General features: G+C 45.4%; 2 protein-coding genes across 11 annotated transcripts in view; both read left to right on the top strand.

Annotated features, from left to right (window-relative positions):
• GPBP1L1 (GC-rich promoter binding protein 1 like 1) overlaps positions 1–14,744 on the top strand; it is a 72,844-nt gene extending 58,100 nt beyond the window's left edge. For 4 of the 5 annotated variants that reach the window (XM_070368147.1, XM_070368146.1, XM_070368145.1 and 1 more), the window contains exons 8-13: positions 8,000–8,029; positions 8,166–8,306; positions 8,752–8,910; positions 9,838–9,962; positions 12,687–12,789; positions 13,843–14,744. In XM_070368147.1, coding sequence (XP_070224248.1) covers positions 8,000–8,029; positions 8,166–8,306; positions 8,752–8,910; positions 9,838–9,962; positions 12,687–12,789; positions 13,843–13,995 — 711 coding nt within the window. In that variant the 3' untranslated portion in view covers positions 13,996–14,744. The remainder of the gene's footprint in view (positions 1–7,999; positions 8,030–8,165; positions 8,307–8,751; positions 8,911–9,837; positions 9,963–12,686; positions 12,790–13,842) is intronic. The other variant, XM_005894210.3, reaches the window with a different exon arrangement.
• A 137-nt stretch (positions 14,745–14,881) lies between these two features.
• On the top strand, positions 14,882–20,776 carry CCDC17 (coiled-coil domain containing 17). 6 transcript variants are annotated; one of them, XM_070368138.1, is made up of 13 exons: positions 14,882–16,841; positions 16,924–16,998; positions 17,136–17,331; positions 17,420–17,582; positions 17,756–17,839; positions 17,928–18,097; positions 18,288–18,404; positions 18,627–18,763; positions 18,877–18,974; positions 19,127–19,330; positions 19,501–19,711; positions 19,784–19,894; positions 20,190–20,776. In XM_070368138.1, the coding sequence occupies exons 1-13, from the start codon at positions 16,677–16,679 to the stop codon at positions 20,271–20,273; spliced, it is 1,815 nt and encodes a 604-aa protein (XP_070224239.1). In that variant the 5' UTR covers positions 14,882–16,676; the 3' UTR covers positions 20,274–20,776. The 6 variants fall into 6 exon arrangements, with proteins under 6 accessions (XP_070224239.1, XP_070224236.1, XP_070224238.1 ...); XM_070368135.1 differs by having other exon boundaries at positions 19,501–19,894; XM_070368137.1 differs by having other exon boundaries at positions 17,928–18,046; positions 19,501–19,894.
• Positions 20,777–22,047: the final 1,271 nt, after the last annotated feature.

Here is a 22,047-nt window from a genome sequence, read left to right on the forward strand (position 1 = left end):
ATTAATAATATCAACATTTATCTATCAGTGAGCTGAATACCATGGCTGCTGCTTCATTCCTCCTCCTCCTCACTCATTCCCCTGTGCCAAGCAGTTACAAAGTCTCTGTCAATTTTTTCCTCCATGATATCCTATGTCTTTGTCATCTCACATTTATTATTTCAGTGTACCTTCTATTGCCTCATCTCTCTGTATTTATCTTCCACTGAACTGTCAGAATGGTTATCCTAAAGCAGTTTGAATATATCCCATCCTTTCCCATTAAGTCCCTTTAGTGATCCCATACCATCAGTATAGCAGCGGTTGGATAACTTAGGGATCCCCTGGTGGCAGATGTAAAAGAATCTGCCTGCTATGCAGGAGACCCAGGTTTGATGCCTTGGTCGGGAAGATACCCTGGAGAAGAGAATAGCAACCCACTCTAGTATTTTTGGCTGGGGAATTCCATGGACAGAGAAGCCTGGCAGGCTAAAATTTATCTGTAAAGGGCCAGATAATTCATACTTTAGGCTTTGTTGGTCACACAATGACATATGACCTTTTGGTAACATTCTCTTTTTCTTTTTTTCCCCAACCCTTTAAAAATGAAAAAAAAAAAATTAGCTTATGGGTCATATAAAAATAGGCCTCAAGCCAGTTGTGGCCCATGGGTCATAGCTAAGCAACCACTGATGTTATAATACAATGTCTAGACTCCTTAGCATTGGCATGTATAATTCTATATAGTCTAAGCCCAAGCTATCTTTTATATGTTACTGCCCTTTCTTTCTCTTACCTAGGAGATTTTCCTTCCTGTTTATGTCATCCTCTCTGTGAATCCTTTTCTATCACATACGTCTGCTGCTGCTAAGTCGCTTCAGTCGTGTCCGACTCTGTGTGACCCCATAGATGGCAGCCCACTAGGCTCCTCTGTCCCTGGGATTCTCCAGGCAAGAATACTGGAGTGGGTTACCATTTCCTTCTCCAGTGCATGAAAGTGAAAAGTGAAAGTGAAATCGCTCAGTTGTGCCCGACTCTTAGCGACCCCGTGGACTGCAGCCTACCAGGTTCCTCCGTCCATGGGATTTTCCAGGCAAGAGTACTGGAGTGGGTTGCCATACATTCGTCTAAAGATCTAATTAAGCCTTGTAGCTGATTGAATAGCATTCTGTCTCTAATCTTGACATTTATTGTATCTGTTTCTTCACTGGGTGTAATCTCCTTAAGGGTTTCAGGTCTTTTTCATGTTTGTATCCCTAGCATTCTCACAAAGGCACACAATAATTGCTTGAATAAATTGTAGCCACTGCAAGGAAACAGAGTTTACTGTGTTATTGAAAATACTAGTGAGCATTAATTCACTTTTCTCTAGGCACCAACACTTGTTTAGGCTTGGTGGCTGAGTGGCAAAGAATCTGTCTTGCCAGTGCAGGAGACGTGGGTTCAATCCCTGGGTCCGGAAGATCTCCTGGAGGAGGAAATGGCAATCCCCTCCAGTATTCTTGCCTGGGAAATTACATGGACAGAGGAGCCTGGTGGGATACAGTCCATGGGGCGTCACAAAGTCGGACACGACTGAGACTCAAAACACAGGTTTTAAGACCAACACAGAGAAGTACATCATTGGTCCTGAGCCCCCATGAGCTGAAAGTTTAATTGGGATGACAAGATACAAGAGTATAAGGTCATATGATTGTATATGAAATAAAATAACAAATCCTAGAAACAAATCTTAAACAGATTTGGAACAACTAAATTAAAACACTCTTTACATTATTCAGAGGAGCACGATCAGCTTAGACTACAACCATCAAGGGAAATTTTACTGAAAAAATGTAATTTGAATGGATTTTTAGAGGATAGTCAAGATTTAGGTAGTCAGGAAAAAGTCTGGAAAGTACTACAGATTAGAAGAGGTGGTTAAGTAAAATGTTTTGAAAATAGGAAACAGTGGGCACATTTGAGGGATAATGAATGAACCATTCTAACTGCCTGGTAGTACTGGAAAAATATCAGAACTGATGGTCATTATCCTAGTGATAATGAAACTTGTCAGGGTAGAGAAGATCACCAAGGGAAAGAGGATAGAAGAAGAGTAAAGAATAGGAAAATAAGACTTGGGAAAATGCTTATTATTTGATAAATATTAGGAAAATAACAACGTAGTTAATAGGATTAAGAAATTGTACTCAGACATAGAAAAAATGGTATGCTTTCACAAATCTGCGAGGGTGAGTTTAAGATAGCAGCCAGGGTTGTCAGCATTTGTCAGTTGCTGCTGACAAGGGCAATAACGGAAAAGAGGGGGTTTGGACCTGAGCAGTTAGAAAGTTTTTGGTGACTTTGAGTTAAGGTTTTAGGACAGTAGTGTAGGGCTGAAAAACAAGATTTCAGAGGATTCTATAGTTATGTGGGTGGAAATGAAGGTAGTGGCATGTTTGAAACTTGACAGTAAAAGGAAACAATATAGGTGCTAGAACAGTTGAGTGAAAGGATGAAGAAAATCTGTAGGAAGAAGCCTGTGGGGACAACTTTAAATTTACTTGAAAGGTCATTAAAGGAACATGACCCAAGAAGAATACACTGATTGACAAGTGTTGTTATTTTTAAAAGGGGTTTAGAATATTAATCAGAGAAGGCAATGGCACCCCACTCCAGTACTCTTGCCTGGAAAATCCCATGGACAGAAGAGCCTGGTAGGCTGTAGTCCATGGGATCGCTAAGAGTCAGACACAACTGAGCGACTTCACTTTCACTTTTCACTTTCATGCTTTGGAGAAGGAAATGGCAACCCACTCCAGTGTTCTTGCCTGGAGAATCCCAGGGACGGGGGAGCCTGGTGGGCTGCCGTCTATGGGGCCGCACAGTGTCAGACACGACTGAAGCGACTTAGCAGCAGCAGCAGCAGAATATTAATTTCTTTTGATACAGAAGGGAAAGAATGTGAATTCAGTCAAGAGAGCAACTCCTATAAAGAAAGAACCCAGCATGGAAATTTAACAGCAGGATTTTCGAGTAGGCAGATAACACTTAAGTCCTTCTTTATAATACAAGCTTGAACAAGTTTCTAATGTTCTGAACCTCAACTTCATCATATAAAATGAAGGTAGTACTGCCTGTCTTTTAAGGGTTTCTGAGAGTTTAAAAAGTTTTCATAAGTGTTTCTTCATTGGGAATATCTGCAAACATTATGTTAAACTGTAGAAGAAGAATAAGAAAATAAGTGAGACAAAGTCATAGCCTCAGGGGTCTCACATCTTCTGTGGGTGAAGACGTGACAAAGAGAAAAGTCATAACACAGAGCTTAAGATCAGTTTAGCCCTGTTGTGGAGAATTGAGTTCAGAAAAGATGAAGATAGGAAAACCAGTGTAAAGTCTGCTGTTAACTGCCTTTGCAAAAGGCAGTAAAGCCAGAACAGGGATGTGATGCAAGTAACAGAGAAGAGGGGTGGTGATGGCACACAGTGGGGAGCAAATAAGAGGAAGAAAACAGGACACTGAGCATTCTTCCCCCGGAAACTGGGATAACTGTGGAACCATTTCACTGAAGTTAGAGAAGAAAGAATGCAGAGTTTTCAGGGAGAAGTTGATGTGAGTGGTTCTGGGACTCTTGAATGTAGGCTACTACGGGGAGAGGAGATGACTAATAGGCAGATGTGGATGTATCCATTCATTCATTTTCTCTCTGTTTAACAGTTATTAAACATTAAGGATCTGTGTATTTAAAAGCTATATGTCACTAGAGGCACAAAAACAATCTCAAAGGGTTTATTTTGAGATATAGTGAAGAGACAGATATGAAAAATAATTGTACTGCCTTCTTGGAGAGGGTCCTCATGAGTCTTTACAGATGAGGTCATATTTGAATTGGGTTTTGAAGTGACAAAGAAAGGAAGAACTACCATTTGTTGACATCTTCCTATGTTCCAGGACATTCACTAGGCCTTTTGCATAAAATATTACTTTAATCCTAGGATGTACAAAATTATGTAATGTGAGGTTGAATACAGAGTTCCAGAGAACAGCAAGGAAAGATAAGAAAGCCTTCCTCGGCGATCAATGCAAAGAAATAGAGGAAAACAATAGAATAGGAAAGAGTAGGGATCTCTTTAGAGATACCAAGGGAACATTTCATGCACAGATGGGCATGATAAAGGCCATAAATGGTATGGACCTAACAGAAGCAGAAGATATTAAGAAGAGGTGGCAAGAATACACAGAAGAACTATACAAAAAAGATCTTCATGACCCAGATAACCACAATGGTGTGATCACTCACCTAGAGCCAGACATCCTGGAATGCTAAGTCAAGTGGGCCTTAGGAAGCATCACAACGAACAAAGCTAGTGGAGGTGATGGAATTCCAGTTGAGCTATTTCAAATCCTAAAAAAAATTATGGAGTCAGGATTCTTCAACTAGATTTGTCTGACTTCAGCTAGGGCTGTTTACACTGCCCCAGAATACTTTCCTTCTTGATAAAGGATAAAAAAGAGGAAGATGAGAATTCTGGTTTTGGAGTCAGACTTCATGCCATTCTAAGTACTTGGAATATAGTATTGGCAGCTTTGACTGTGTGGATCACAAAAAACTGTGGAAAATTCTGAAAGAGATGGGAATACCAGACCACCTGATCTGCCTCAAAAATTTGTGTGCAGGTCAGGAGGCAACAGTTAGAATTGGACATGGAACAACAGACTGGTTCCAAATAGGAAAAGGAGTACGTCAAGGTTGTATACTGTCATCCTGCTTATTTAACTTTTATGCAGAGTACATCATGAGAAACACTGGGCTGGAAGAAGCACAAGCTGGAATCAAGATTGCCGGGAGAAATATCAATAACCTCAGATATGCAGATGACACCACCCTTATGGCAGAAAGTGGAGAGGAACTCAAAAGCCTCTTGTTGAAAGTGAAAGTGGAGAGTGAAAAAGTTGGCTTAAAGCTCAACACTCAGAAAACGAAGATCATGGCATCCGGTCCCATCACTTCATGGGAAATAGATGGAGAAACAGTGGAAACAGTGTCAGACTTTATTTTTCTGGGCTCCAAAATCACTGCAGATGGCGACTGCAGCCATGAAAATTAAAAGACGCTTACTCCTTGGAAGGAAAGTTATGACCAACCTAGATAGCATATTGAAAAGCAGAGACATTACTTTGGCAACAAAGATCCGTCTAGTCAAGGCTTTGGTTTTTCCAGTGGTCATGTATGGATGTGAGAGTTGGACTGTGAAGAAAGCTGAGCACCGAAGAATTGATGCTTTTGAACTGTGGTGTTGGAGAAGACTCCTGAGGGTCCCTTGGACTGCAAGGAGATCCAACCAGTCCATTCTGAAGGAGATCAGCCCTGGGATTTCTTTGGAAGGAATGATGCTAAAGCTGAAACTCCAGTACTTTGGCCACCTCAGGCGAAGAGTTGACTCATTGGAAAAGACCCTGATGCTGGGAGGGATTGGGAGCAGGAGGAGAAGGGGACGACAGAGGATGAGATGGCTGGATGGCATCACAGATTCGATGGACATGAGTCTGAGTGAACTCCGGGAGTTGGTGATGGACAGGGAGGCCTGGCGTGCTGCGATTCATGGGGTCGCAAAGAGTCGGACAGGACTGAGCAACTGAACTGAACTGGACTGACTGAAGTAGTCAACAAACTGTAGTTTTAGAACAGTAGGAGTTTGTTAGGGAGCAAGTAGGTGAGGCATTGAAGGCAGAGGAACTGTGTTACCCAAAAAAGGGAGAGGGGCAAAACATGCCGTGTTTGGAAAAAGATAAGTGGTTAAGTATGGATGGCAGGTAGTTAGGAAGTGGTGGGACTTGAAGACTAAAGCCAAGTGATGGAGGTCTTTATAAAAACTCAGGTGAGAGTTTAGGGGTCATATTATCAGCTACATGATTTTAACAACTTAAATGATTAGACAGTTAACAAATAACTAGTTTTTCTAAGTAAGTTCACCTGGGAACAGATTCCAGTTGGCGAGTACTGAGTATGCCTACACCCACTGAAAAGACTGAAAGGAATTATGAGGTGAGAAGAGAATGAAGGATCAGGAAATTGAGAAAGGAAATACTGGAGTGGGTAGCCAGTTCCTTCTCCAGGGGATCTTCCCGACCCAGGGATCAAACCCGGGTCTCCTGCACTGCGGGGAAACTCTTTACCATCTGAGCCACCAGGGAAGCCCAAAAAAGGGAAAAGAGTTCAGAAAAGATGGGTAAAGTGCAATCTCTTATTTTCTACAAAAACAGACTTTTTAAAGCTGGCTTTTGAATGTAATATGAAGACAAAATTTTTGCTTACTCATTGAAAGAGTTGTTTTATTAAAATGGGGATAGAAGTGTGTGTTACAGGGAATTAAATAGTAATAATGAGCAAGTGAAAGCAGGTACTGACCTGTGCAAAAATGTTTGGCAATGAAAGGATGGTAGTAAAAAGGAAAATAGATCTTTTTTTCCCCCTAGCTTCAACTTAATAGAAAGGAAGTTAAAGATACAAAGGAGAAATAATTGATAAATTCACAAAGGAATGAGAACAAACATGTAGAATGATAGAAAGGGAGGGTGGAGCCATTAAGGGAACTTAAGATGCAAAGAAGGGGGTTGGGGAGAGTTTGGGTATAGTGACTTCTGACTTCCATCTAGTAGGAAAAGGCGTGATCGTTTGAGGTGGAGAGTTGAGACTGGTTTGGAGGGAAGGAGAGGATACTTTAAAAAGAAAATGGTTGATATGTGGTTCATTTTAATGGTTTTTTTCCCCTTCCTTTATTTTACTGATTGATTAAAGGGTGGATAATGTACAGTATTAACAGAGACAAGGTATCTGGTGACCCTGTACACCTCTGGGAAACTGTGTCTTTGATATTTGGCCAGAATAAGCGGCCATCTTTAGATTTTCTTCAGTGAAAGAAAAAAAATTAATCTCCATTCTAGTTGGGTCATTGCTTCTTTCTTTTATTGGCTTGCATGTTGTTTTTGGAGGCACTGTGGAAAACAGTATTACATACCAGTTGAGTAACCTTGGACAAATTATGTAACTTCCTTAATGTCAGTACAGGCTTCCCTGGTGGTTCCAGGGAATCCGTCCTCATTGTAGGAGACCCAGGTTCAATCCCTGGGTCAGGAAGATACCTGGATAAGGGAATGGCAACCCACTCCCGTATTCTTGCCTGGAGAATCCCATGGACAGAGAAGTCTGGTGGGATACAGTCCACGGGGTCTCAAAGAGTCGGACATGACTGAGCAACTGACATAAATGTCAGTATAATTCTTGGTAAAAATTCAACATCATAATTATATCTGATTGGGTTAAGGATTAAATAAACTACAAGAAGTATCTGGTATATGGTAGATAACTCTGTTATGTTTCCTAAAGCCTACAGTATCTTCTTTAATAAGAAGAATGAAGCTGTTTTCACTCAGACCCTTCTTTTGTCCTAGAGGTCTTTTGTTTCTAATTGTTTCATTTTGGAAAAACAGGTTTTTTTACTTTCTTCAGCCTCACTTCAGTGATGTGCCTCAGATGGGCTGTTTGACTTGGGAAAATGAGTATTCTAGCTACACTATGTTGCCATTTGAGTTGGGGCCAGGGCCAGAGGGACAGAATGGGCCCAGACCCCACAAGACGGAGCAAGGGAAGAGCTTCTGGACTAAACCAGGATCATCCAGCCATTTATATTTCCCACTCTGTCCTGTAACTAGCCTCCTGCCATCAGAGTTCCTAGAAAACAACATTTTTTCTGATGTACTTTGTGAGGGTTGAGGTTTGTCAGGGTTACATCAAAGGTTAACATACAACACACCATTAAAAAAAAAAAATTGGGGTGTCAAATGAGTTTAGAAAATACTGTAGATTATATCTGCCTCTCAGTTCACATATATGAAAGTGCTTTGTGAAATAGCACAGTAAAAGAAACCTGTTGTGGGACTACATTCAGCCTAGCATCTCCCAGGCTTATTGGACGAGAGCTCTCTATACCTATTAATATCCCATGGCTTTTCTGATTCCTGTCTACCTTTTCCCTTCAAGGTTGTGTACCTCCCAAATGTGTTGAGACAGGTGAGCTTTCATATTCCTACACAACATTCCACGTAATATTCCCACGTAACTTTTCACTCTTTGCTTTGTGATCTTACAAGCTGAGCTTCTTCTGTCTGTGTGCTGTTCTGACTGATTGTTCTTTCTTCCTGTGTAGGCCAGTGCGTGGAAAGCTAACAGAATGGAACACAAATCAGGACCCCTTTCCTCTAGCCGAGAGTCTGCTTTTACCAGTCCAATCTCTGTTACCAAACCAGTAGTACTGGCTGGTGGTGTAGTTTTAAGTTCTCCCAAAGAGGTGAGTGAGGATAAAGGAAAACAGCCTTTTTTTCTGAAGTTGGCATTCCCCATTTACTTAAACTGAGACAAGTGGTGTGGTATGTATAGCTCTAACTTTATTTCCTTTGTAGCTATTCTTAGCTCAGAGTCATTTCTTTACTGGTGATTCCCATTAGCATCCAAAGATAGATGGTAGCTGGGTGGGGTCTTTGGCCTGTGGTAGACTGGCATTATGCTTGCCTCTGGAGAAAGATCAGAGAGGTGCTATTTAAACCATCTGGTTTTAACTGTAAAAACTGCAGAACTGAACTCTGTTTAAATGAAAACGATAGTTTATTTTTGGTAAAAGACCGTAATAAACAGACTGCCAGATTCAGGAAAGCAGTACCATGAAGAAGTGGCCTAGAGAATCCCAGTACTTACGTTCACTGCCAGGAGCAACCTATTTTGTGGTGTTTGCCCAGAGTCCCGCCAGCACCACTCCTCCGATTGAGATCAGCTCCTCTCGTCTCACCAAGTTGACCCGCCGAACTACTGACAGGAAGAGCGAGTTCCTGAAGACTCTGAAGGATGACCGGAATGGAGACTTCTCAGAGAGCAGAGAGTGTGAGAAGTTGGAAGATGTAAGACTGTGGGTTCTTCTGGGGCAACATAAGTGTTTTTCTGCATTATACATGTACTTTCTGTTTTTAAGAGAGAAAGATACGGTACATTTTTTAAAAAAAAAACGTACAGAGATTTGTTTATGGAGTAACAGCTTGTAATAAAAGTGAGCTCAGTTCGTTGTTCAACGTATTTCAGATTAGGGCTCATTTCAAAGATAGTGGCCTTGGGACTTGGTGCTCTTAATCAGGGCAGCACTGCTTGAGTCTTGAATTGGTCATTGCTGTAAGAAGTTGGTAAACTATAGCTTTTTTTTTTTTAAAGATTATATTTAAGTGTAATGGAAGAAAATCTGACAAACAGAACCATAAAAGAAGAGGGTTTTTGTTTTTGTATCTTGCAACAGGTTCCTAGTCCAAGAGGTAATAGCATCTGTAGTATCAGTAAACTTGTAACTTTTGGTCACTTTGGACTAGGGTACTTGTGTTCCCATCCACCTTCTAGTTAGGGAAAGGACAGAGCCAAAAACCGGAAGAGGGATGCCCTTTTTAAAATGCTTTCTTTTAAAAGCCACCCCTGCAGTTTCCACTCACATTTTAAGTGGGCAGCTGTCCAATAGCCACTCCTAGCTGTGAAGAAGTTTAGGAAAGGGAACTTTTTAAAAGCTTAGCATATTGGTTCTTTAGTCCAAATCGGTAAGGAAGAATAGAAAATCAGTACTGCATAGGCGGCTAGTAACTTCTGCCACAGCTGACCTAACCTGAAGGTAAGATGGTAGCCAATTGGTATCCTTTGGAAATCTTAGCAAGATGAGCAAGTTCTCATTTTTAAGTGGGGAAAACCTGTGGGCCAAGGTAGAAAGCATCTCCTTAATCTCTTAGATTGCTTACCTTGCCCCAATAGATTATTAAACTAAATGTGCCCTTCCTTCCCTTCCTGTCCCCCAGTCAGAGGACAACAGCACACCTGAACCAAAGGAAAGCGGGGAGGAAGGCTGCCACCAGAACGGCCTCGCGCTCCCTGTGGAGGAGGACGGGGAGGGCCTCTCGCACTCTCTGGAAGCGGAGCACAGGTAGGTGAGGATCAGAGATACAAGGCTACATATGACCTACAAGGAGTCTGAACATACTTAAGACACCTCCACCTCCAGTATAGAGAGAAGTGCCCGCAGCAGCACAGCTTGTTCTATGTGTGCCACAGGCTGGCCTGTTGCCCACTGGGTGTATTCCTTTACAGATTCACCCAGCTTTCCACATGCTTCTTTCCAGGGCTTTCTTGTAGTTCAGTTTCAGCCTCAATTTATGGCTTAGGTTAGAAAGGTGGAGTGGGTGAGACCTGTTTCCTAGAGCTGTTATGGTGGCCCCTTTGGCTTCTCTTGGGATTTATGAGGCCCCAAGGTCAGTTTTCATTCCAATCCCAAAGAAAGGCAATGCCAAAGAATGCTCAAACTACCGCACAATTGCACTCATCTCACATGCTAGTAAAGTAATGCTCAAAATTCTCCAAGCCAGGCTTCAGCAATACATGAACCGTGAACTTCCTGATGTTCAAGCTGGTTTTAGAAAAGGCAGAGGAACCAGAGATCAAATTGCCAACATCCGCTGGATCATGGAAAAAGCAAGAGAGTTCCAGAAAAACATCTATTTCTGCTTTATTGACTATGCCAAAGCCTTTGACTGTGTGAATCACAATAAACTGTGGAAAATTCTGAAAGAGATGGGAATATCAGAGCACCTGATCGCCTCTTGAGAAATCTGTATGCAGATCAGGAAGCAACAGTTAGAACTGGACATGGAACAACAGACTGGTTCCAAATAAGAAAAGGAGTACGTCAAGGCTGTATATTGTCACCCTGCTTATTTAACTTCCATGCAGAGTACATCATGAGAAACGCTGGACTGGAAGAAACACAAGCTGGAATCAAGATTGCCGGGAGAAATATCAATAACCTCAGATATGCAGATGACACCACCCTTATGGCAGAAAGTGAAGAGGAACTCAAAAGCCTCTTGATGAAAGTGGAGAGTGAAAAAGTTGGCTTAAGGCTCAACACTCAGAAAACGAAGATCATGGCATCCGGTCCCATGACTTCATGGGAAATAGATGGGGAAACAGTGGAAACAGTGTCAGACTATTTTTTGGGGGCTCCAAAATCACTGCAGATGGTGATTGCAGCCATGAAAATTAAAAGACGCTTACTCTTTGGAAGGAAAGTTATGACCAACCTAGATAGCATATTGAAAAGCAGAGACATTACTTTGCCAGCAAAGGTTCATCTAGTCAAGGCTATGGTTTTCCTTGTGGTCATGTATGGATGTGAGAGTTGGACTGTGAAGAAGGCTGAGCGCCAAAGAATTGATGCTTTTGAACTCTGGTGTTGGAGAAGACTCTTGAGAATCCCTTGGACTGCAAGGAAATCCAGCCAGTCCATTCTGAAGGAGATCAGCCCTGGGATTTCTTTGGAAGGAATGATGCTAAAGCTGAAACTCCAGTACTTTGGCCACCTCAGGCGAAGAGTTGACTCATTGGAAAAGACTCTGATGCTGGGAGGGATTGGGGGCAGGAGGAGAAGGGGACGGCAGAGGATGAGATGGCTGGATGGCATCACTGACTCGATGGACGTGAGTCTGGGTGAACTCCGGGAGTTGGTGATGGACAGGGAGGCCTGGCGTGCTGCGATTCATGGGGTCGCAAAGAGTCGGACACGACTGAGCAACTGAACTGAACTGAACTGAAGGTATGAGGCCTGTTCTTTAAATGAGGGCCTTGAACACAGAGCCAACCAAGGTGTCTGGCCAACTGGATGGCAGATGGGACCTGCCAGGTATCTTCCTGAAAAGGAGCTCCTATCCAGAGGAACTTAAAAAGGGGTAAACAATCACAAGGTTATGGGGTTTACAATGCCATGAAATTAAGAGAACTCAGAGCGTCTTCCCTGGCAGTCCAGTGGTTAATTCTCCATGCTTCCACTGCAGGGGCATGGCTTCCATTCCTGGTCAGGGAAGTAAGATCCCACATGCTGTGTTGTGCAGTCAAGAAAAATAGGAACCTTGGTACATGTGGCTATGTGCTGATTTTGCTCACGGGAGACAGTGAGATTTCTTTGGTTTTGCCTATGGGACAGTTTGACTCTTTTCTTTATTCTGCTGCTTCTACATAAGAGTTCTCTATAACTCTTATGCTCTGGAAAGAGCACCTGTGTATCGATTTTGTATCCTGTAGCTTAGCTCAATTCACTGATTAGCTCGAGTGATTTTGTGACACTGTCTTGTACAGTATCATGGCATCTGCAAACAGTAAAAGCATTACTTCTTTTCCTATCTGAATTTCTTTTATTTCTTTTTCTTCTCTGATTGCTGTAGCTAGGATTTCCAAAACTATGTTGAATAATAGTGGTGAAAGTGGATACCCTTGTCTTGTTCCTGATTTTAGGGGGAATGCTTTCAGTTTTTCACCACTGAGAATGTTTGCTGTAGGCTTATCATATATGGCCTTTACTGTGTTGAGGTAGGTTCCTTCTATGTCCATTTTTTTGAAGAGTTTTAATCATAAATAGGTGCTGAATTTTGTCAAAGGCTTCTTCTGCATCTATTGAGATTGGAAAGAGCAACTGTGGAGATTCACCATCTAATTCCAGGCACCTAAGTAGTCATAATTAAAGCTTATCCTACTGAGTATAAAGAGAAAAACCCATGTTTCTTCTCTAAATGGATACCATTGTCCCTGGGCAGGAAAGTTTCTATGGAAAGTTAAGGGCTTCCCTCCCACTTAAAGCTGTATTTTCTTTTTCTACTAGGTTACTGAAAGCAATGGGATGGCAGGAGTATCCTGAAAATGACGAGAATTGTCTTCCCCTCACAGAGGATGAGCTCAGAGAGTTCCACATGAAGACAGAGCAGGTATGTGGTAAACTTTGCTGGAGAGCAGTTAATGACTAAGAGAAAAAGTCCCAGTTTAGGGTGTGAGAAGGACCTTGAGAAAGAAAACAATAAGTTGCCATTGTAGAAATACAGAGGAGCATCCCAGGCCATAAGGACCTCCAGTGGTGGACACAGAACCCGGTCAGTAGTTCGCAGATTACAGAAAGCAATATGTTATTTCATCCTGGAAGCTCTAACTCCTCCTCAGAACCACAAGGCTATGTTCCAAGGTTATGGACTGAGCCCTTGGTCCCTGGGGAAGCAGGCTAACCCTGCTCTGCTTGCAGCCTTGTGGATTCCCTCTGGTACCCCACCCAGAGCCAAGAAACCAAATAGTCTCTCTAAATTTCTTCAACAAATGCCTAGATTCTTTCTCTGAATAAAACACTGCCAGGTCCCTACAAACCTCATGGAACCTAAGTTCTGGTGGTATGTATTTAAAGCATAAGTAACAGTGATGTTAAGTCCTATAAGGAAAAGTATAGGCTGACATAAAGACTTCAGTACTCAGAATTCTGTTCCCCTATCATCGTCATCACCTGAGAACTTGTGGAAATAAGAAATCTTGAACCCTACCTCAGACATACTGAATCAGTCTGCATTTTAAAGAAATCTTTAGGTGATTCATTTGCACATTGCAGTTCAAAAAGCACTGCTGTAAGAAATCTTCAGTTTCTTAGAAGAAAGAACATTCTGGCTAAAATTGAGCTGAAGCCTGGCCTTTCCCAACTTCCCTGATGGCTCAGGAATAAAGAATCCGCCTGGAATACAGAAGACCTGGTTTTGATTCCTGGGTCAGGAAGATCCCCTGGAGAAGGGAATGGCAACCCACTCCAGTATTCTTGCCTGGGAAATTCCATGGACAGAGGAGCCAGGTGGGCTACAGTCCATGGGGTTGCAGAGTCAACTGAGCAACTAACACTTCGGCTTTCTGGCCTTTGCCAGGTCCTGGGAAAGGGTAGTGACTTTTGGTCCTGGGCCAGTGTAGTGACTGCTGATGGTCTTTTCCTTTTTTTCCCATGCCAACCACAGCTGAGAAGAAATGGCTTTGGAAAGAATGGCTTCTTGCAGAGTCGAAGTTCCAGCCTCTTCTCCCCTTGGAGGAGCACTTGCAGAGCAGAGTTTGAGGACTCAGACACGGAGACAAGTAGCAGTGAGACATCTGATGACGATGCCTGGAAGTAGGCGTATAAATGCTCACAGTTAAATCTGACCCAGTAAACTCAGCTTGTGTGTTTAGGGGTTATACAGAAGAAATCGTTCTTTGCCTTTTCCTTTTCTTATTTTATTGTTGAATACTTCATGCACAAGGGAAATAATCATATCCCAAAGAGAGAGCGAGCGATTGGCTTGTTTAGCTTTTGTTGTTGTTCTTCCCTGTTATCTGCTTAATAGAGAGAATTTTGTGTGGTGGGAAAGATTTTTAAAACACACATACACACAGTATATATGGGGCAATGCACAGGTGGGAGCTGGCAGTGCAGAGAGGAGGAGACACTGGTCTGCAGCAGCAGCTTCTACTACCAGCCCTTGGGGCACTCACCCTTGTGCTCAAGCAATCATTGTCAATGACAAAGTGACTGTTGAAGTTATAATTGTATTAAATTAATGCTAATAATTTGGATATTTTATTTTATTTCTGGCTGCTCGGGTAACGTTAGCCCTTAACCAAGCATATGTGGTTTTTTCCCTTTTTTTTTTCTTTCTGGGTACAGCTGTAAAATATTTGGATATAGGAAATGTTGTGTTATTCTTGCAGCCTTGATATTCAGGGTGGATTGTAAAATATAAATTTTTGTGAGATTTCAAAGATTAAGATTATTTTGATAACATTATTTACAGATTTAAAAGATGTGGTTATCACAAGTCTGTTGAGGGGGAAAACTACTGCATAAAATAACTAACTTGGAATAAATATTTTGCATCAGTTTGGATTGTCTTGTGTAAGAAGTATATTTTCTTTAAAATTAGATGAGTGGATTTAGAGGTCTGAGGGAAAAATCCGAATTCAGACACACCTGTTTCTCCTTTTAGCAGATACATTTTTGATGCAGAAAACCTGTGCAATAAACTACCAGTAATAAAACCAGAAACCCAAGTTTCCTTTCTGAAGCTGTTTTTCACTGCCCATGTATTTGCCAGTGTGCCTATTTTAAGGAACTCTGTGCCTGAATATTCGTGCTAAATAAGAATATAGGGTGTCCCAGGCATTGTGCAAGGCCCTGGGAATGCAAGGAGCACGCAACTCAATAGGGAAGAGAAGAAACAGTTACATTAAAAATGGAATCTTAGGGCAAGATCTGATAAACAATTAGAAGTGAACAGATCACTGATGGTGGCATTCTTTGACCAGCTGTATATCACGTGGTCCCCATATAGCAGCCCAAGATTATGCTGTAATGGGAGACAAGCAAGAGTAACAGGCCCAACCACTTGAAAGGATAACTGTCTTACAGTGTAGATTCCAGAAGGGGTAGAGACTAGAGGAAGGGAAACCACCATGATACTTGGTAGATTCTAAAGGATAGGAAGGCAGAGTACTAATAAGAAAACTTGGGACTTCCCTGGTGATCTAGTGGATAAGACGCCACAGTTCCAGTGTAGGCGGCAAGGGTTCAATCCCTTATTGGGAAACTAGGGATCCCATGTGCCATGTGGGCGGTCAAAAGAGAGAGAGATTAATAGAGGAAGGAAGGAAAAGAAAAAAATTGAGTTATGACACTACATTAATTGTGAATCTTTATTTCAGTATTAAAATATGAAAAATGTGCATCTTAGGCTCAATGAAATACTATTAAATGAACTATAAATTGGAAATGAGAAGTAGGTTGAGTTAGACATATCCTGTATATTTGGTCTTGGGCTTTGCCACTTAAATAGTGCTCTCAGAACAAATTTCTAAAGTGTAGCCCTTTTCTCACTTGAAATTGAGCTGGACTTTGATTATATACTTTGAAGTACTGTGTAACCTGCTGCTCCTCCTACCTTGGCCTTAAGTACCTGGGGGTGGGGTAACCACCACCTGCTTGTTTAGAAACATGGAGCTGTCAGAGCTCCTGTTTCTGTTGGATTCATCTACTCAGGGAGCTGGCAGGGAGATCGGTCAGCAGGAATGGGGCCTGTGTGGGCCCCAGTCTCGAGTGAAGGGGTACCTTTCTGTATTTGATTTCCTTTTCTGATGGATTGTGTTCTTCCAGAACCTTCTTTTCTGGGCTGTGCTGATTATCTTGGTTGGGGTGTGGTGGGAATTGGGAGTTGGGGAGCCTTGGTGTGACTTGATTATGCAAAAAATGTTACCTCCAGAGAGGCATGGTGGAAGGAAATGCTTGTTACTCAACCAGCAAGTCATGGTTTCCAGGCACAATGCCTTCTCTCTCAAGTATTCCCTGGATGGACAATGACATTTAACTTGGGATACATCCACTTGGGCAAAACAAGAATGAAGAAGATGACCTTTTCTGCCAGAGGCTATTAAATGGCCAAGATGAAGTATGTGGTGATATGGACTCAGCTGAAATTCTAGGAGGCAGCTGTTTGCTCCCCTTTATTAATATAGGCAGAAAAACCAAGATGTGGTGGTAAGAGACTTGCCTATACTCATACAAGGTGGAACAATGCTTTAACAGTGTTTTTCAAGCCAGGGACTCCTCCCTAAGGTGACTAAGCCTTCCCACTCATTCTCCAGACCTGCCCAGACCTGAGGTGGTTGCCCAGGGAGCTAAAGCTTCTCCCCAAACAAACTTGACCTGGTAAACGTGGTCTTTCCTCTCTACCTTTGGCTATTTCATCCTCCTCTCCCTTTCCCTCTGCCCCTGTGTCCTGTTTTCTCCAGGTCTTGGCTGGTGTCAGGAAAGGGGTCCCCTCCCATGGCCTCCCACTCCAGGGAGCCAGGGCTCCTGCCCTGTGGATCCTGTGACATGGTTTTCCGCTCCTGGGCCCTGCTGGCCACCCACACTCAGCGCTTCTGCATTGGCCGTCAGACCCGGGAGGTGATGATTGGAGCACAGACCCCAGTAGCCACTGAACCACGGGTACCTGGGGTAAAGGCCTCCATGGTCATGAGTGGGTATTGAAGTGACTCTCAGCATTCCTCACCCCACACCCCATCCGCAGGTTGTGCCACAAGAACACCAGGGCCTCCGGGAGCAGGAGGCCAGCAAATCAGCTCTGAAGAGGCTAACAGAGGAGGTACACCTGGCTTTCCCCGTGGGCACAAAACAGCATTGCCCCCCAAGCTTACAGATCACGAGTAGGTCAGATTACTCCCAACAGAGGCTGCGGGTAACTGTTACCTTCAAGTGCAGCGGCTGCGGCTCTGTCTGCAGGAAATGAGACCCTGGATAACAGAAATCCCCAGGGCGCCACAGGGACCCTGGAGGCGTTCAGAGGCGACGACTCCGAGCGCCCACTCCAAGGCTGCTGGCAGCCTGGGCGAGCGGCTGCTGGCACTGCACTGGACTCACGCCAGGCGCGTGGCAGAGACCGCGGCACAGAGCTGGGCCCTAGAGCAGCGCAGCGAGGGTGAGGGGACAGAGGGGGACTAGGGCCCACCTTCCCCCCTTGGCTTGAGGTCGCCCCACGGTCGTGACTTGATCTCTTACCCCCTCAGAACTGAGCCGGCGCCTCCAAGGTTTGGCCTGGACCGGGAACGGGAAATCACGCATATTCAGTCTGGAGCGAGAGCTTCGAGAACTCCGGGCAGAGGCAGGGCGAACGCGGGGAGCTCTGGAGAAGTTAGGGGCGCACGTTCAGCAGCTCCAGGCCAACCCGGTGTAAGAAGGATGCGTGGGAACCCGGGAGAGCCGCCCCTGCGCGGGGCGGGGCTTGAGCGGGGAGGGGGGCTCTGCCTGGAGGCCGCGCGGTAGCCGTCGGGAAGGGGCGGGGCTACCGGAGACCCGCGTCTCCATCTCTGAAGCGGTCCCGGCGCCGCCGGCCCCTACCCCAGCACCCGGCTGAACACCGTGAGAGAAGCAGAACTCTGTGGTCCGGTGCTACAGGCCACCCCAGGGACTCTGCCTGCGGAGATCGGGTGAGGTCCGGGCCCGGGGACGTTCTCGGGACGAAGCGCTGATCGATTCTGGTCAAACGCTGCTGCCTTCCTGTCCCCTACTCCCTAGGGCCCTGCGTGAGGCCTACATTCGAGGCGGGGGCCAGGACCCCGGCGTTCTGGGCTGGATGTGGCAGCTGCAAGCGGAGGCATCAGCTCTGGAGCTTCGGCGGTCGCGGACCCGCAGGGGTGAACAGAAGCGGGCCAGCCAGGAGACCTCTCTGGAAAGAGGGAAGGGCGGTGAGGGAGGACGCCTTTGGCTTGAGAACCACTTGAGTGAAACTCCGAGGTAGAACATTTGTCTCTGTGGTGGTGGCTAGAATGTTAGCCGACAATCAGCCGTGTTCAGAGAGTACCAAGGCTGGAGAGCTGCTTAGAGCAGCTGGTCACCAGAGATCAGAGGTGACGGGTCACATTTGTTCAATCTCAGGAGGACGGGCAGGTGCTGCATTCAAGGAGCTTCTAGCAGTGGAGGCTGAAAACCGGCGCCTGGAGGCAGAAATCCTGGCTTTGCAGATGCAGAGGGGCGCAGGCCAGACACCCTGGGGTCAGTGAGCAGCCAGTTCCACCCTGCCTAACCCTCCCCAGCAGGCCAGGCTCAGAGAAAGGGGTTAGAGGGGCCATGCACGGGGAATGCGACCCGTGTCTGCGCCCCATCAGTCCCGTGTCCACGCGCATCTCCAGGTGTCTGCATGGGTTTGGCTCTTGGGGATGAGGTATCTCACTTCCTGCGTCCTGCTCAAGGGCCCCTTCTCTTCCGTGTACCTAGGGCAAGGGGAGCCGAGACTTGGGGCCAATCCGAGCCCACGCCTGAGGAGGGAAGATCCCCCAAGCCTCCCGCCTCCAGTGGCTCCCCAGCTGCCGCCCTCCACCAGAGTCCTATTCTTGGGTGGCGCTGAGAAGGCTGTGAGGACCGGGGGTTCGGATTGGGGCAGTTCTGCTCTGTGCAGCTGGGGGAGCTCGGGGAGCATAGTGTCTGCCTGGGAGGGTTTCTGGAAGAATTAACTCTTCCTGCGCAGTCGCAGCTTCCTGGAGCCATGACCAGGAACCCGGCCAGGGATCCACACTACCTCCTGCCCACAACTGACGTCCTGGGCCCTGCACCCTACAACCCTGGGTGAGGCCTGCTCCCTCCTTCAACATCCTCTGTGACTTAGTCACTGCTACTAGTTTAGGAGACCCACTCAGGCCAGCTAGAATGGGGGAACTGCCTGGGTGGTGGGCGGGTGGGACTGGGGCGTGTGCGTGTTTGAGACCTGTGTTTCCTAGGGCTGGTTTTGTCATTTTCTATGACTTCCTGCGGGGCCTTGAAGCTTCTTGGGTTTGGGTGCAACTGATGACTGGTTTGGCCCGAGATGGATGGGAGTCAGGAGGGACCACAGCGCTACCCCCAGCCCTTTGCCTGCCCCCACCTGCAGCTCCTGGGCCCATGGGCAACTGTGCCATCCTTGCCAGCAAGCAGCCTGTACCCAGGTCAGTACATGGGGATTATTTCCTTGGTGCTGTTTGCCACAGCTGAGGCTTGTCCCTCACTCTGCTGTATTTCCTCATCTGTATACAAGGACTCTGGCTCTGAGGGCCAAGTCCTAGGAAGGGAGCATAACCCACTTCTGGCTCCTGACACATTTTTGGTTTTGCTCTAGACTACCACCCTCACCATCAGTAGCCTTGGTCTGTGAGCTCTGGGCCTGGCAGGGGCTAGCATGGGCTAAGGCACCACAGCCAAAGGCCTGGGCCTCACTAGTGCTATTTGACCAGAATCAGAGGTTGCTAAGTGGTCGCTGGCGTCTCCCATTTCGGGCCCTCCCTCCGGACCCCAGCCTTAGCCCTGGGCAGCTTAACGGGATTCCCCAGGTGAGTGTGGAGGATGGGGGCTGGGTCTGCTCCTTCACGTTACAGATGCAAGGCCATTTCACCTTTCCCCAGGTTAATCAGGCCGAGCTCTTTCTGCGACTGGTGAATGCAAGAGATGCAGGTGTCCAGACCCTGGCAGAGATCAATCCAGCAAATGCCCACGAGTACCAGTACCCACCCCTGGTGAGGGCCCAACTAGAGCAGGGACAACACAGGTGTGGTTGATGTGGTTAATAACCAGCCTTTGTTAACCACTATGCACTTAACAAGCCATTACTGTTTTCTGTGAATGAACTCATGTGACTCACATATCCTGTTAGGTCCGTACAGCTGTGTCAACAGATAAGGAAATGAGAGCACCATGAGGTTAACTTGGTTCACAGTGAGCAGTTAACTGTAAAGTGGTGTGACACTAGACGCTGTGCTATTAACCTCTACACAAAGATTGCTACAGATCTACCCTCTCCTTGTTCCACAGGTACCCAACTCGTCTTCACCGGAAGCCAGCCCCCTCACCCCAACAACTGCCTTTGTTGACCCCCCTCCTCCAGAAGATGCCTGAACTAGCAGACTTGGGTGCGGAGAAGAGGGTACAGCTTTGACCAACCCCCACTGGCTCAGAGTCCAGAAGAACGGGGGTATGAGTAGCTTAACGTGCACAAGGCTGGGGCCCAGACTGAGGCCTCTTCTGGGATCTGCAGCTTTACTATCTCCATGTTCTGACAAGAGTCTGGAAACAAATACAGATGTGAGCACATTAACATGAGCTCCAATCCCAGCTCTAACTTCCACAAGCACTTGGTCTTTCTTTACCTATTATCCTTTTGTTAAAAAAAAAAAGATTGATGTGAGGATTAAACACATCAGGTTTATAGTATTGTCTAGCATATAAATTCTTTGAAAGGTGACTTGGAGAGAGTCTTTCATTCAGCTAAAGAAGGTTCAATGCACGGTACTGGATGCTTGGGGCTGGTGCACTGGGACGACCCAGAGGGAGGGGAGGGAGGAGGGTGGAGGGTTCAGGATGGGGAACGCAGGTATACCTGTGGCGGATTCATTTCGATATTTGGCAAAACTAATACAATATTGTAAAGTTTAAAAATAAAATAAAATTAAAAAAAAAAAAGGAACTCTATGAGCTCCTCCCCATGTGTTATGTTTTTTTTTGCTAAAGCCAGTCTTACAGCCCACTTATTTATCCCAGCTTCTTCACATCCTCCAGGAAGCCTTCCAGATTCTCAAGGTCACCATAAAACAGGGAGCTCCTGTAGCCTATCTACTTACAAACAACCTGGGTCATGTTCCCTCCAAGTTGGCAGGGGGCTCATCAGAGGTGAAATCCAGCTGATATTATATTGGGCCTGGCTTCAGACCAGTGTCAGCAAAATCAAAGTCTTGATAATTAAGGCTGCCTTTGCCTGTTCTAACCTGCTATCTGTCCAGTGCAGCAAAGTAGCCCTGTGAGTGGTGGAATTATCAAATCCCCCTAGGTAGTAGAGGGCAGGCACTGTTTGGAGTTCAGATCCTGCCTGGTATAAAGCAGTTTCTTAAAGGTCAGCTCAGAGGCAGCCAAGTCACAGATCTTACACTGGCTCTGCACCCTGGACATCAGCAAGGGCCCAATGGGACGGCTTTAGCACCAGTGGCCTAAACACCAGCACCCTCGGACTGGGCAGCCAGAATTGCTGAGCCAGTTTCCACCTTTCAACCACACATCCCACTGAAATGCTCCAGGCAGCTCAGGATCCGCACTCTTTAAACACAAGTCCAGAGGCATTTTAACATCTTTATTTAATAAGTCAAAACTGTGGACAGGTAACAATTTCAACTGTTGATATTTTCTGTACATAAAGGTTCAAATATAACAATGTAACTCAACCAGCCAGTTCTCCCCACAGATTCTTCCAACCACATCCAAAGTGTCCAGTCAGTCCCTCAGCCACTTGCAAGCTCAATTTTATACAGTTAGCACAACAGTCTTCCTCAAGGATCACTCCCCCTGCCCGCTCCCTTGCCCCAAATTTTCGTCAGTTTTTTCCAGGACAGGATTATGGCCCTAATTGGACACCAGGTGGATACCAAGGTGCCCCAAGGCCTGGCATAGCTGTTATTAGCTCACAAAGTCCATCAAACAGTATCAGCACCAAAGAACAAGATCTTAACTAAGTCTTGTTTTGTAGCCCCTTGTCCAGGGAGAGCACCACTCAATTTGCAAGACAGCCCAGGTTCAGAGTATTTATAATGGAAAAGACAGCACCACTGGAAGACAAGGGCCTGCGGTCACGCTTGATTTCATCACCTCCACATTAGACAGGAATCTGGATTAGAACTTCCAA

This window comes from Bos mutus, chromosome 3 (assembly GCF_027580195.1).
Source record: "Bos mutus isolate GX-2022 chromosome 3, NWIPB_WYAK_1.1, whole genome shotgun sequence".
Lineage (NCBI taxonomy): Eukaryota > Metazoa > Chordata > Mammalia > Artiodactyla > Bovidae > Bos > Bos mutus.